Source organism: Palaemon carinicauda, chromosome 16 (genome assembly GCF_036898095.1).
Source record: "Palaemon carinicauda isolate YSFRI2023 chromosome 16, ASM3689809v2, whole genome shotgun sequence".
NCBI classification, from domain to species: domain Eukaryota; kingdom Metazoa; phylum Arthropoda; class Malacostraca; order Decapoda; family Palaemonidae; genus Palaemon; species Palaemon carinicauda.
The window spans coordinates 39897055-39911850 of NC_090740.1; the positions used below are offsets into that span (position 1 = coordinate 39897055).

Here is a 14796-nt window from a genome sequence, read left to right on the forward strand (position 1 = left end):
GCAACACCCTATAATGATATCCCTGGAGGTAGTGACTATGGTATATCTAATGTAAGCACTCAGGTCTAATTTTTATTAAGAAGCTTCCACTTCAAGAGCGTATAGCAAATAAATTTGGAGAAATATTCATCAAAATAATACTTGTTTTACTATAGGCCTACTAAAATAGCAAATAACAAATATCAAAAAGTACAGTAGGTGTTTTAATAAATGTATTCTTAATAATTTGTATCAGAAGTTATGAATAAATTCAATATATTTCTCTTTCCTTGGCAAAATCCTTTTCCATGTGTGTTCTCTTGTAAAAATAATGGCTGTTTATACTCCTGATTAAGAGCAAAGGGAGGAGGGAAATCAGAGGATGAAAGAAAATGGCAGATAATGAAGGAAAATAGCCATCTGTTTGGTAACTACTATGGAGAAATGTAATCTAATGAAAATAGAACTTGCATGAGATGTGGGACAGGATGAAATCAAATGCAGTATTGGACACAAAATTTGAAGGGTCACGAATTAATCTCATAAGTCTCAGTATTGTCACACAAGTACAGCTTAGGAAACACTGTATGAGATTATAACTTGGGAAGATAATGGAGACATTCACCAAGAACTTAGCGATGCAAGATTATATCATAGTCAGATCCCCATTGTTGGAATCTAACTTGGTGAAATCTATCTGTATCATGAATAACTTTCCTTTGTTTTAAATTTCTGAACAGATATTCAAATTTTTCCTTATTGAAGTAAGACCCTTCTCAAGTAAACTTCATAAACAATACAAGTTTCATTAAAATAGCATTTTATTCAAAGTAAAACTATCTAATCACAATGATTTTAAAAATGTCAATGGTTACAAAATTAGAGAAAAAATCGATGAAACACAGAAGTTGGTCTGGTGAAAAGAAAGCACAAAGAATTTATGAAATGTAAAAGAGAGAAAACAATGAGCTAATAATCAAAATATATGTTCAGAAGAAAATATTCAGTGCACCTTGCTTTACCTTAAACCCAATAGACTGATGAGCTCCAAGAGTAATACCAACTCCAAGGTCATGGCCACCAACAATTTCCACCATTCGAGCATATTGCGTGTTGGTCAGACCTACACCACCTAGTTCAGTGGGAACCTGTAAGAATAAATTAATGCTTAAAAGTTCATAGTTTTACAAGTGTTGGTAAAGTTGGTACAATAGATATATTATATGGATGTTTTATATATTGTATATACATATATATATTATTTATTTGCACATTTATATCCAAGAGGTCAGGACTAATGTGTAATAAAGCTCCACAGGTATAACACTAAAACCATTCCTTTTCACATGCTTGAGGGTGCACTCGGGCACACTATTCTATTTAATTTCTCTTCCTTTTGTTTTGCTGAAGTTTATACAGGAGATATTTATTTTACTGTTGTTACTGTTCTTAAAATATTCTATTTTTTCTTTTTTCCTTTCCTCACTGGGCTATTTTCCTTGTTGGAGCCCCTGGGCTTATAGCGTTCTGCTTTTCCAACAAGGATGTAGCTTAGCAAATAATAACAATAGTAGTAATACTAATAATAATAATAATAATAATAATAATAATAATAATAATAATAACATGAACGAACCATATACTCTGGAACCATGATTAGTACACTGTTTATCACCAATCATTTATAGGTAATGCAATATGAATTATCTTCTACGATGTTATGGCAGATTTGATACATAAAAATTACCTCAAGATGAAAAATTAGAAAAACATGCAGTTATGTACCTGAAGACCAAATGCCCCCAATCCTTTCAGACCTTCCATGGTATCATCAGCCACCTTCTCAAGACTGTCATTTAATGCTGCATCATTGCACTCCTGAAATAATATAAGTGTAAAATAAGAGTTAATATATCTACTGTACAGTGCTAAAATAATTATTTACAATATTCACATTTCAAACTTCAATGGACTGAACTAGTTAGGTGTAAAATTATATTTCTCAAAAATTTTATTTAATTTCATGGTAACTAACCATTGATATAGTATAATCGAGATTATGAAAAAGATTGTTCAACAACGTGTGACATAAAATCTATCCAATATGAATAATTCAACAAGGTTTAAGCACTATTTTATTCTTTCAACCTGTGCCTAAAAATACCTTGATACAGGAACAGGCAAAATGAACTATATTGGGAGCAAATTCTCACTCATTTGTTAAAAAAAAAAAAAGTCCCCTCTGTTAAAGATGAAGTCCAATCAGAACGGCAAAATACAACTAAACTAAAGCCCCTTTCATTAATCATAGTAGATCAATAGCAAGACAACTATACTTTAAGCAACCAATAGTATTAAAAAAATCACCACATTCACATAATTAACCAGCTAATGGAAAAATCGACAGAGTATGACAAATCCCTAAATATAGCATTTATAGACTAACAAACCAGATTTTGTTAAAATGTCAGAAGTAATGAAAGCACTTCAACGACAAGGAATAGATGAATCTTATGTTAGAACAATTGAAGATACTACCTATATGGCTATATTCAAAGTACATTAATCATAAGACTACATAAAGATATTAAGAAAATTCTGATTGAGAATGGGGTTAGACATGGAAACCCCATTTCTCCTGAATTATTCACAGAATGCCTAGAAGTTTAAAAAAATTTAGATTGGGAAAATGCAAGAATTAATATTAATGGTGAAGGCCTCAACAACTTAAGATTTGTAGATGACATAGTTCTGTTGAGTGAATCATGGGAGGAATCGCAAAAGATGATGGAAGATTTATATAAAGAAAGCAAAAATGTAGAACTGAAAATGAATGAGTGAATCTAAGATAATGTTAAAGAAAAATGCAGAAAAAACAAAAAAGGGTTATGAACAAACGTCCAGAGATTTTTAATGAATACATGTACTTAGGGCAGACAGTACGCGTTTCCCCAGGACACAAGACAAAATTAAAAGAAAGATAAGCGTGGGATGGAGAGCTTTTGGTAAACAAAACGAGATTATGAAAAGTAAAATGTCACTTTCTTTAAAAAGAAAAGTATTTAATCAAATGGTCCCTACCAGTATTAACCAGGCATCAGAAACTTGGAGCTTTACTAAAGCCTTAGAACATGAGCTAGTTAAAACTCAAAAGAGCTATGAAAAGAATAATGGTGGGAATAACACTAACAGAAAAAGAGCAACATGGAAACGAGAGCAAACTAAAGTAAAGGATATTCTAACAAATTGTAAGCAAAAGAAATGGACATGGACTGGCCATTTAATAAGAATAATAGATAATAGATGGACATAAAGAAAAACAGAATGGGTCCCAAAAAATAGCAAAAGAACAGGGAAAGAGAAAATGATAGACTGATAAATTAAGGAAGTATGCAGGTGTGGACTGGCACAGAAAAATTATAAATAGATATAAGTGGAAGGATATATATGATGCCTTTGTTCTGCAGTGGACCAGTAATGGTTGATGCATGCTGTATATACTGCATATTTAATAACTTAAAAGAAATATTATGAAATGCTAAATAATACTCACATTAAAGAACTTCTCTGTGGGATCAACAAGCATTTCAAGGGTTTCCCTCTGTTCCTCATCAAGTACATAAGGATAAGGAATCACTTGGTCAACCATGGTTGCTCCTTTGAATAAATTCATCACAAAAGACTTGTTAACTTCTTGAGCAGCAGCTTTCTCCTTGTGGCCATCCTTTTCTACAGTCTTAGATTGAGCAGCTGTTGACTGCAACCTAAAAGAGCAACATGCCAATTAATAAAAATCTTTTATTCTAACTGGGTTAATTATCAGTTTAAAGAGTATACGTACTTTATTCTTTATATTAGTGTAATAATAACATGATACTCCAGATCATATGGCCAAAAAATTCTAACCATAAATTCAAACACACACCATGTAGAGCAAAGAATTATAACCCTGATTATGCAGACACAATAATTCCAAGTCCATGAAGGGAGCAATGTTCTTACACAGACTATTTTGAGCCTAGAATTCTAATCTAGACCACAAATAGCCAAACATCCTAACCCAGCACACTAAAAAGACAAATTTGGAAGTAACTTATATTTTTCCTAACGTACAAACATTCAGCGATTTCATAGGGATTACTGTATCTTTAGGCGGAGCTAAAAGACTAGTAATTAACACTTTAATGCGAGGTAGTAACAAACCATCCACTAATTAGTGGGTGGAGGGGATACCAGGGGTTACCAAGTAACAACCACCCCCACTCACACAGCAATGATAATTCGCCACTTTTGATTGCAGGCAGGACTTATGGGGACAGGTAATGGCGGGACAACAAACCTAAAGCTATTCAATAAGGATGACTCACCCGTTAGGCAGGCGGACGTCCGACCTCTGGCTTGATCATTGACCCAGTTTTTTACCTGTACGGAGTTAGACTGTAATTGGAAAAAAACCTGCCCATACCAGCCTGAGCAACCTGTGGGGTTGTAAGAGTATTAGGAATGTGACTGGATAGGAATATTCTGAGGTTACAAATACTGTAGGCATATATATTCAAACATAGATGTTCCCAATACACACGTCGGAGGGGGGGGGTTGTGTGTACAAGTATGAAGCCTATGCCAAGTAACACAAGGGAAATGATTATTACTTGCAGACAGAAGAGGCTAGCTTACAGAGGATCCACAGTACTGTTCCCCAAAAGAAGGAAAGATGAAAGAAAAGAGCCAGTCATTCTTATCATTCATACAGACTAATCCCAGGTAACCAATGCCCTCAATCATCTGCTACTTGTCATGCAAGGAGCCTGAGGTATTTTAAACCAAATGTTGTGCAGCCACCACAGGACCAATGGAAAAAGTATCCTTGTTCCTATGGGTCATGCCTCGCAGGTAGTGGGCGGTGAAAGTCGTCTGATACTTCCACACATTCGCTTGCAACACCTGCATCACAGAGTAGTTATGTTTAAAAATCAGGGACATACTTAAACCCCTGTCGTTGAGGAGGAGGAGGATCAGGATTCAGTGCATGGTCAATGACCCTGCACACTCAGGCTGAAATTATATTCTTTATGAACATCCTCTTGACCTTCCATGCTAATAAAAAGCACTGGCACCCAGGGACGAGCTGCTGCAGTGCATTCAAGATATCTAAAACTGAAGATATGACGTATATGTAGCCTGGCGTATTGGTTCGTAAGGAGAGCCCTTCATGGACTGTCCACTTTGCCAGGTAGATTGAAGCAGAGGAGTTTCGGAGGTATACAGACATCCTCTTCACAACTCGTTGCGAAAGCGCCTATCTGAGAGAGATGCTCGATGTCTTCAGGCCAGAAGTAGTAGTGAAGCTACTGCTTCATGGATGATCTTCACAAGTGGTTGTCTGAGTAGATATGGTCGTGGGAGTTCCCTTGGTAGCTCTATCAGGAGCTGCAAAAGGTCTGGAAACCATTCCGCTTGATGCCATAGCAGAGCTATGAGTTTCACGCATAGGTTGTTGGAGGCTCTAGTCTTGTTAAGCAGCTAACCTTCTCATCAGACAGAACAGGGGAAATATTTACACATCGATGTTGACCCACCGTTGTTGGAATGTATCTTGCCAGAGAGCATGCGGGTCAGGGACTGGGGTACAGTAAAGCGGGAGCCTGAAGTTCAGGGACGTCGTGAACAGGTCCACAGTCCAGTAACCCCACAAAGTCAGGACTTTTTTAGCTATCAGATGATTAAGACCATTTGGAGCCCACTATCTGAGTCGCTCTGCTCAGATTGTCAACAACCAAATTCCTCTTACCTGGAATGAGGCGCACTGATAGGAACACAGAATGTTCTGACCATCGCAGTGTCTCTACTACTAGATGGTATACGGACTGCGAAAAGGTACCGCCTTGTTTGTTTATGTAAGCCACTATTGTGGTGTTTTTGCTCATCAACACTACAAAGTGGCCTGACAGGAACTGTTGGAACTGCTGAGCAGCTACAATTGCAGCTCTCATCTCCACGAGATTTATGTGCTAATACCTTTCAGACTCGGACTATTGCCCGGAGTCCGTGTGGTACAGCAGGTGGTGGGCTTCCCAACCTTCTTTTGATACGTCTGTAAAGAGCATCAATTACAGGGGAGGGACAAGAAGATCTGTACCTCAGCAGAGGTTCTCCTGTCACCAATCACTGAAGACCGTTCTTACTCTTGTCCCACGGGAACTTGAGTATCCGGAGACCTGGTGTGCTGGCTCCACCTGGATTTCAGTTACCACTGAAGAGATCAACCAAGGCAACTGTTGGGCACAAGACAGACCAGGGATGCCAGGTGACCTAGAAGACACAACCACTGTTGGGATGGGAGTTATTCTCGTCTGAGGGAGGTGCTTGCTACCTCCCTCAGCCTATGTACTTTGTCATCTGATGGAGAGACTTTCTGAAGATTGGTGTCGAATATCATACGCGTATACAGTACTGTACCAGTCTTTTTGAGAGGGTTGCAAAGATGACTTTGAGATTTATCCCCATCCCCAGATCCTGACAAAACTCAAGCAGCCTGTCTTGGTGTCGAAGAGGTGTCGATACTGTGTCTGCCAGAATTAGCCAATTATCGAGGTAACGACGGAGACAACTACCTATTCTGTGAGGCCAAGATGACACTAGGGCAAATACTCTCGTGAAAACATGAGTTGCTGTTGAAAGGTAAAAGCACAGCACTTTGAACTGGCATTGCCGTTTCTCGCGTATGATCCATAGATACTTCCTCGAAGACAGATGGATTGGGATCTATAAGTATGCATCTTTGAGATCCAGGGTGCACATGAAGTCCTGAGGCCTTACTGCCTGAATGACCTTGTTTGTCGTCTCCATCTTGAACAGAGTTTGTAGAACAAACTTGCTCAAGAACAAGATATCGATGACTGGTCTCCAGCTTCCAGACACCTTCTTTACAAGAAAGAGTTGACTGAAGAAGCCTGGAAACACGTCGAGGACCTCTTGGAGAGCGCCCTTCTCCAACATGGTCTGGACTTTGGCCGGAGGGCCAGCTACTTTGTGGATCCCTTCACATAAGAGCAAGATGAAACTGAATCATGAGTCAGTGGATGGGGAGATTGAGTGAGCGGGACGCGATACCCTACACAAATCATGGAGATTGTCCAGGGATCTGGCCCGTGCTGCATCTACCTCTGCCAGCGGCATTGCAGGAATCCCGCCACCAATGGGCTGGTGAGAGGATTGCCCACCCCCTAGCAGTTGCTCTGGAGGGATTAGAGCCCTTTGGATCTTTGGCAGGAAAGGGCTGCCGTGACACCTTTTTGGAGGACCCTACTGTCCTACTGGTCGAGGGTTTGTTGAACTGCGACAGTTTCTTGGAGGTGGAGGAGCCTTCCCATAGGACTGGGTAGTCAAAGCCCTCTGAAGGAGAGAATCCTTGGCAGATTTTCTCCATCGTTCAGCCGCCCTCTCGACATCCTCTAGGTTGAAATGAGAGGTTCCTTCCTTGGACACCTCAGCTCTAGGAACTTGCCTATGGAACCTTTAAATCCCCGTATCTCGTCTCTTAAGGATCGCATTTTCCCACAGGTTGACTATCTGGTGGGAGAGGAACTCCGAGGTACAAGTACCAGACAAGAGGATAGTTTCCATTGATTTCCCTGTACTTTCCTTGGACCTGTCCTCAGTCCATACAAGGTGGCCCACTGATCCCAACTATAGATCCAGACATAAAGCAGCCTGCATGGCGTACTTCGCGACCTTTCTATGTTGATAAGCTCTGAGGCAGAGAAGGTGCCTGAAAGCCCCAAGCCTCTCAATGGAGATTCCTCTCGAGAGAGGGCTCTAACGTCACAATTGGAACAGGTTCATCTTCAATCTCAGAGTGCCTCCACTGCTGGACAAAAGGAGGCGAGAGGAGCTGAGACGATGGACCAACACAAAGGGAGCTAGATTTTCCGGTGCCCTACAAGATAGCCTTCTTCCGGGCTGCTGACAATCCCTTACACCAGGGCATGACTGAATTGGTCTTAGGAGGTCTCTGGGTAAAAAAGATATGGTCCAAGACCATGTCCCTGAACTTACGAGGTGCTAACCCGGGGTTAGACAACCCGTTGGTAGCTCTCATGCAAGCAAGGACTTGTCGGAAGGCAGATTCGGACTCCCTAGCTCCTCTTCAGACTTGAACTTCCAACAGGCAGGTCTCAGGAAGTTGTCTTCATCTGAATCTAGGAAAACCTCCAAGCTCACACCCACTGAGGCCTGGATTGGGTCAAGGTTGTCAACAGGAGAGATTTCTCAGAGAAACTCGCCACAGGAGAGCCTCTGGCCCTCTCTTGCAAGAGGGCCTCACGTACCCTGACATTCTTTGGGACAGACTTCGTGTCCTTATGTTCCCTACCTCACAAGTTCCTTGCTCCGCAAGGAGCATGCGGCCTACATAAGCTTGAGTGTGGAGGGATGAAGCGTGACTTGTCCTAGGCAGTCGACCTGATGACCTTTAGATGGAATTCTGGACTAGGACTTTCCCAATACCACCTCGTCAGGGTATGGGAGACGCGACAGTATTATCTTAATACTAGGAACACAAGAAAGCATGGTTTACCTGCAGAGGTTTGAGGTCAGCTATGCAGAGAACCTAGGATGCTGCTTTCCCCAAGAGAGGGGAGGATGAAGAAAGAAGTAAGGACCAGACATACCTCTTTCATTCATGCAGTCTGACATCGGGTAACAATGCCCTCAACCTTCTGCTACTTGTCCATTAAGGAGACTGAGGTTAGACCAGCTGTTGTATAGCCACCACAGGCCGATAGAAAAATGTATCGAGGCTCCTGTGGGTCACGTCCTGCAGGTAGAGGGCTGTGAAGGTCGTCCGACACTTCCAGACTCGTTTGTAGCACTTGCGTCACAGAGTAGTTCTCTTGAAGACCAGTGATGTTGCGATGCCTCTGAAATCGTGTGCTCTAAGGCTACATGACGGAGGAGGGTCTGAATTCAGGGCGAGATGGATGGTCCTTGAATCCAGGCTGCAAAGGTATTCTTGGTAACCCTCCTCTTCGTCCTTCCTGTGCTCCCAAACAGGGCTTGCACGTGAGGACAAACTGCAGCTGTTCTTTAAGATAACACCTCCGACTCCTTACTGGGCATAGTAGGAGAAGGCCTGGGTCATCTGTTACTGAACGGAGACTCGAAATCCTGAAGGAGTCGAACCGAAAGTTTGGGACTCCAAGATCTTGAGTCTAGTAACCGACTCAGGGACGAACCCGAACGTTACCTCTCCCTATCTTCTTGAATAGGCGAAGTCGTACGAGAGACCATGAAGTACGCTGATACGCTTGGCCGAAGCCAGAGCGAGCCGGAGCACCGTCTTCTAAGTCAGGTGTCTATCAGATGCTTAGCGTAATGGTTCACAGAGAGAAATCTTAAGATCCCTAAGAACCCGAGCCATGTTCCATGGAGGAGGTCTCACTTCCGACTGGGTGCAGGTAAGTTCGTAGCTTCGTATGGGCGAAGAAAGATCACGCGAGGAGGAATTGTCTAACCTTATAGCCTGAAGGCCAGGCTTGAGGCTGAGCGATAGGCTTTACCACCGAGAGCAAAAGGCGTATTTCCTCCCGCAGATGGACAATAACTCCGCTAACGCTGGAATAGTGGCATCGAGGGGAGAGATACCTTTCCCACGACACCAACCACAGAAGACTCTCCACATCGTCTGGTGGACCTCTGCGGATGACTTCGCAGGGGTCAAGACATCCGCTCTGCGACCTGTTGCGGAACGCCTCTCTCTGTGAGGAGATGCTGGATGGACTCCAGGCGTGAAGCCGACGCGGAGCTACGACTTGTGGTACATGTAGTGGTGCGGTTGCTTTAGCTCTTGTCGGGGGGGAAGCTCTCTTGGGAGTTCCATCAAGGGATGCAGAAGGTCCGGAAACCACTCTGCATAATGCCGTAGCGGAGCTATCAGAGTCATCGACAGGTTGACCGATTGTCTGGTCTTGTTAAAGCCCCCTTCCCCTCAGACCCAACGGTGGCAAGGCGTAGACGGCGATGTTGTCCCACCGATGTGAGAAGACATCTCGGCAGGGTGCCTTGGGGTCCGGGACTGGGGAGAAGTACAGTGACAGCTTGAAATTCAAGGTTGTCGCGAACAGGACCACAAGGTCAGGGCTTGTTGGCTACTGGGGGTTCCAAAGACCACTCGGTACTCTCTATCTGCAATGCTCTGTTCCGACTGTCGGAGAGTACATTCCTTTGCCTGGAATGAAGCGAGCCGATAGTGGTATTGAGTGGACTTCGGCTCATCTCAATATCTCTACTGTAAGATGGAAAGACTGTTATGAAAAGGTACCTCCCCGCTTGATGAAATAAGTAACTACTGTACCGTGGTGTTGTCGCTCACGGAGTGACTCGCCGGGGCCTGTTGGAACTGTTGACGGGCCAGAATATGGCCTTCATCCCTAGCCAATTGATGTGGAGGTACCCTTCTAGTTCTGGCCATAGGCTTGAGATCCTTTGGTTCAGAACGTGCCCCCCCCCCCCCCCCCCCTTCTTTGACGCGTCCGAGGACAACATCAAATGCAGAGGAGGGACGAGAAGATCCACTCTTTAGTAAAGGCTTCGAAGGTCAACCACCACTGCAGGATCCCTCGTTCGGCAGGTCCCATAGCACCAGAATGTCTGGGGAATCGTAGTCTTGATTCCACCGGGACTTGAGTCGCCAAAGCAGGAGACTCATCCTGAGGAGAGTGTTTGGGACTAGAGGGGTCAAGGAGGAAGGTGACCTAGGAGGCGTAACCAGAAAAAGGCTGGAGACTCTCCTCGTCTGAGGAGAGGTTCTACTACTCTCTTCCGCCTTGCTATCCTGTCCTCTGGTGGGAAGGCTTAACGGAGATTGGAGTCTAAAAACAAGCCTAGATATCCCAGTTGTTGCGATGTAAACAGAGAAATTTTTACCATGATCCTTAGATCTTGGCAAAGTCCCAGAGGCTTGTCTCGGAGTCGAAGAAGGGTCGATACCGAAACTGACGGGGTAGCCAGTCATCCAGAAAGCGAAGGAGGCGGATGCCGCTCCTGTGTGGACATGAGGATTCGGGATGAACTTCCTGGTGAATGTCTGCGGTGCTGCGGAAAGATCGAAGCACAGCACCTTGAACTGGTATATCTGTTGCCTAGGCTGCATTCCAAGTATTTCCTGAAAAGACGGATGGATTGGGATCTGGAAGTACCTGTCTTTCGGATCCAGTACAGTATGCACGTGAAGTCTTGTGGTTTCCCTACAAGACTGATCGAATCTGTTGTACCATACTGACCGAAGTTTGTACGGCAAACTTATTCAGGGCTAAGAGGACGATGGCGGGTCTCCAGCCTTCAGGCGCTTCTTACAAGAAAGTCGTTTGAAGAACCTTGGGGGGAGCCGCCGACAACCTTGGAGAGCATCCTTCTAGAGCATGGTCTCACCCTCTGCCCGAGGGGCTAGCCCCTTTGCCGATCCCACGGCATAGGGGCTCAGCGACACTGGATTCGCTGACAGGGGAGGTAGAGATGCTACGAAACGGGACACGAAATCTCTGGCTGATCATGGAGATCGTTCAGGAATCGGCCCCGAGTTGCTGCCACTTGAAGGCGCAAATCCAGGCATCCCCACCACTGGGGGATGCAGGTAGGGGTTACTAGTCCTAGCGTTTGCGGCCTAGGCCGCCCCTTCTAGGGTTATTGTCTTCCCGGAGGGCTCCTCGCCCTTCGTCACCGACGGGAGGGGGGAGGCTGCATAAACACCTTGTCTAGCTGCCCGTGCCGGTTCTGATGTCCTAGGCTGAACGAGGCTTTAGAAGTCGAGGCGCTGGAGGCTTGTAGGGACTGGAAATAAGCGCCTTGGAGGAGCGAATCGTGATACGATTCTCCCCACCTCTCAGTCGCTCGTTCCTTGTCCTTGGGCTGAAACAAGCCCCTTCCAAGGATGGAAGAGTGTCTGGGTTTGCCGATATCCACGGTAGGGACCTTAGAGAGAAAACCTATCGGTCACTGCATCTCAATGCTTCAACATCGAGTTTGTCCCCAAGTTCGACACTTGTGTCGGGAAACGAAGGAGCACGTGTCCGAGAGGAGGAAAGTTCCATAACCTTCCCGGAGCTTCCTTGTATAAAACCTCAGGTCGCGACCGGATGGCCAGAGACTCAAGCTCGACGATCAGCCTGCCTGGTACCCTTTGCGGCTTCCTCCTGGTTCAAGATTCCCGAAGTCGAGAATGTCACCTGTCGGGCGGAGAGTTTCTCGAGGGAAAAAACCCCCGGAAGGCCCGTTGCACGGAATGATGGAGAGGAAGAGCTAAATCAGGCTACCCCATGATCTCGAAGTATTCCCTCTGTTGACGACTGACAGAGGCAGTGTCAGCAGCCACTGTTGGAGGGAAGGGGATCAGGCGATCCTGAGGAGAGGGATGCTGGGGCCTGCCTGAAAAGGGAGAAGAATGTTACCCAGACTCTTCTGAAGATTCTTCTTGCTCTTGTACGTGACATGCTCTGCGCTTACGAGGTGAAGATCGTGACTATGATGATCTGAAAGTATGCGCTCCAGAAAAACTCGGCAGGTTGCCCATGTTGCGAAACCCGACGGGAATAGCGGTCAAAATCGCCTGTGTGCGCGCATGCGCGCGAGGACTCTGTCAGAAGACTGTAAACGCGTAAGCGAGCGATGGTGGGTTGGCGAGCGATGGTGCGATTGGCAAGCGATGGTGCGATTGGCAAGCGATGGTTCTTTGCAGGAGATGGCGCGTTGGCGGGCGATGGTGCGTAGCGACCGATCGCGTACAGGAGGGCCAACGCGTGGCCGCGTACGGCGAACTTAAGCGTGGGCGCTTTGAAAACGCTAGGGGGCAGGCGAAGAATCGCGCTCAATCGCTAGGAGATCGCTGGCGCGTAGGAGATCGATGGAGCTCGGTTGCGCGGCCAGAAGATATACACGAGGGGCAGAACCAGATGGTGAGGTTGCGCATAATAGCGAAAGCTCGTGGGCAAGTACAGAAGACTTCTCGTGGGCGCGCGGGCGCTCAAGAGACTCGTTCAAATCTAGAGCACAGGAGATCGTTGGCGAGGAGGTGAAGGAATCATCTCTTTCGCCTCCACCCACATCTAGAAGCTCGTGGTACGCATTGCGCACATCAGGAAAGGGCGCGCAGATGTGCGCTGGCGAGCAGGCGATCGTGGGTGTAAAAAGAAGGAACAATCTCCTTGCCTGTGCCTAGATCCAAAGATCGTGGATGCGAGGGCGAACGTTGGCGCGCATAGCGCACATTAGAAAAGGGCGCGCAGATGTGCGCTGGTGCACAGGCGATCGTGGGCGTACAGGAGACCGCTGGTGCACAAGGTGCGTAGCAAGAAAAGGGGCGTCCAGAAGTGCGCTGGCGAGCTGAAGAAAGCTAGCGCCCAGAATGTCTCAGAGGCGCCGATGAGCGCTGGCGATCAGGAGATCTACGGCGAGACTCAGCTACAGGAGATGGCAGGAGAGAAGTCTGGAACACAGCAGGAGAGCACCGGCTAAGTTTAATATTTAAAAATGATATTTTGATTATAAAATAAATTTTTGAATATACTTACCCGGTGAATATATAATAGCTGACGTCTCCGACGGCTCGACAGAAACACAAAAACTCGCGAGCGATCGCCATGAAGGTTGCGGGTGTGCCCACCAGCGCCGACTATCGGCTAGATACCGCATATACATGTAAACAGCCTCAGTTCTTCTCATTCCGCTGGGTCTCTATCGGGGAGGAAGGGAGGGCCTATAATTTATATATTCACCGGGTAAGTATATTCAAAAATTTATTTTATAATCAAAATATCATTTTTAAATATTAAACTTAGCCGGTGAATATATAATAGCTGATTCACACCCATGGTGGTGGGTAGAGACCAGTATTAATACAATATAGGCGTATATGCTTAGAGTTTTTGACAGTTATATCATAACAAAACCCAAATAAATATAGGTACCTGGTAAGGAAGCTGACTCTGACGATTACTCTGCCTTGTTAGTCCCCTTTCCTCACGAAGCCCAGCCATCCTCTCAGGATGCTGAAAGACTCCCAGGAGCTGTTGTATCCAGGGCGACAACCCATACAACAGGACCTCATCAAAACCCTTAATCTGGGCGCTCTCAATTAATGACATTTGACCACCCGCCAAATCAAAAAGGATGCGAAAGGCTTCTTAGCCTTCCGTACAACCCAAAACAAGATTAAAAACATTTCAAGAGAAGATTAAAAGGATATTGGAATTAAGGGAATGTAGTGGTAGAACCCTCACCCACTACTGCACTCGCTGCAACGAATGGACCCAGTGTGTAGCAGTCCTCATAAAGAGTCTGGACGTCTTTTAAGTAAAATGAAGCGAACACCGACTTGCTCCTCCAAAAGGTCGCGTCCATAATACTTCGTAGAGATCTGTTTTGCTTAAAGGCCACGGAAGTTGCTATAGCTCTTACTTCGTGCGTCTTGACCTTAAGCAAGCAACGATCTTTTTCACTCAAGTGAGAATGAGCCTCTCGGATTAAAAATCTAATAAAATATGATAAAGCATTTTTAGACATAGGCAATGAGGGCTTCTTAACAGAGCACCACAAGGCCTCAGATCCACCTCGTAAGGATTTGGTACGAGCTAAATAAAACTTAAGAGCTCTAACTGGACACAGTACTCTTTCAAGCTCGTTGCCTACGATCTCTGACAGGCAAGGTATATCAAACGACTTAGGCCAAGGACGAGAAGGCAGTTCATTTTTGGCCAAGAAACCAAGCTGAAGTGAACATGTGGCTTTATCTGTAGAAAAGCCGATGTTTTTACTGAAGGCATG

General features: G+C 45.1%; 1 protein-coding gene across 1 annotated transcript in view; it reads right to left on the reverse strand.

The window, feature by feature from the left end:
* LOC137655723 (very long-chain specific acyl-CoA dehydrogenase, mitochondrial-like) overlaps positions 1-14796 on the reverse strand; it is a 97943-nt gene that overhangs the window by 52144 nt on the left and 31003 nt on the right. The window contains 3 exon segments of the mRNA XM_068389742.1: positions 1002-1127; positions 1765-1857; positions 3533-3743. Coding sequence (XP_068245843.1) covers positions 1002-1127; positions 1765-1857; positions 3533-3743 — 430 coding nt within the window.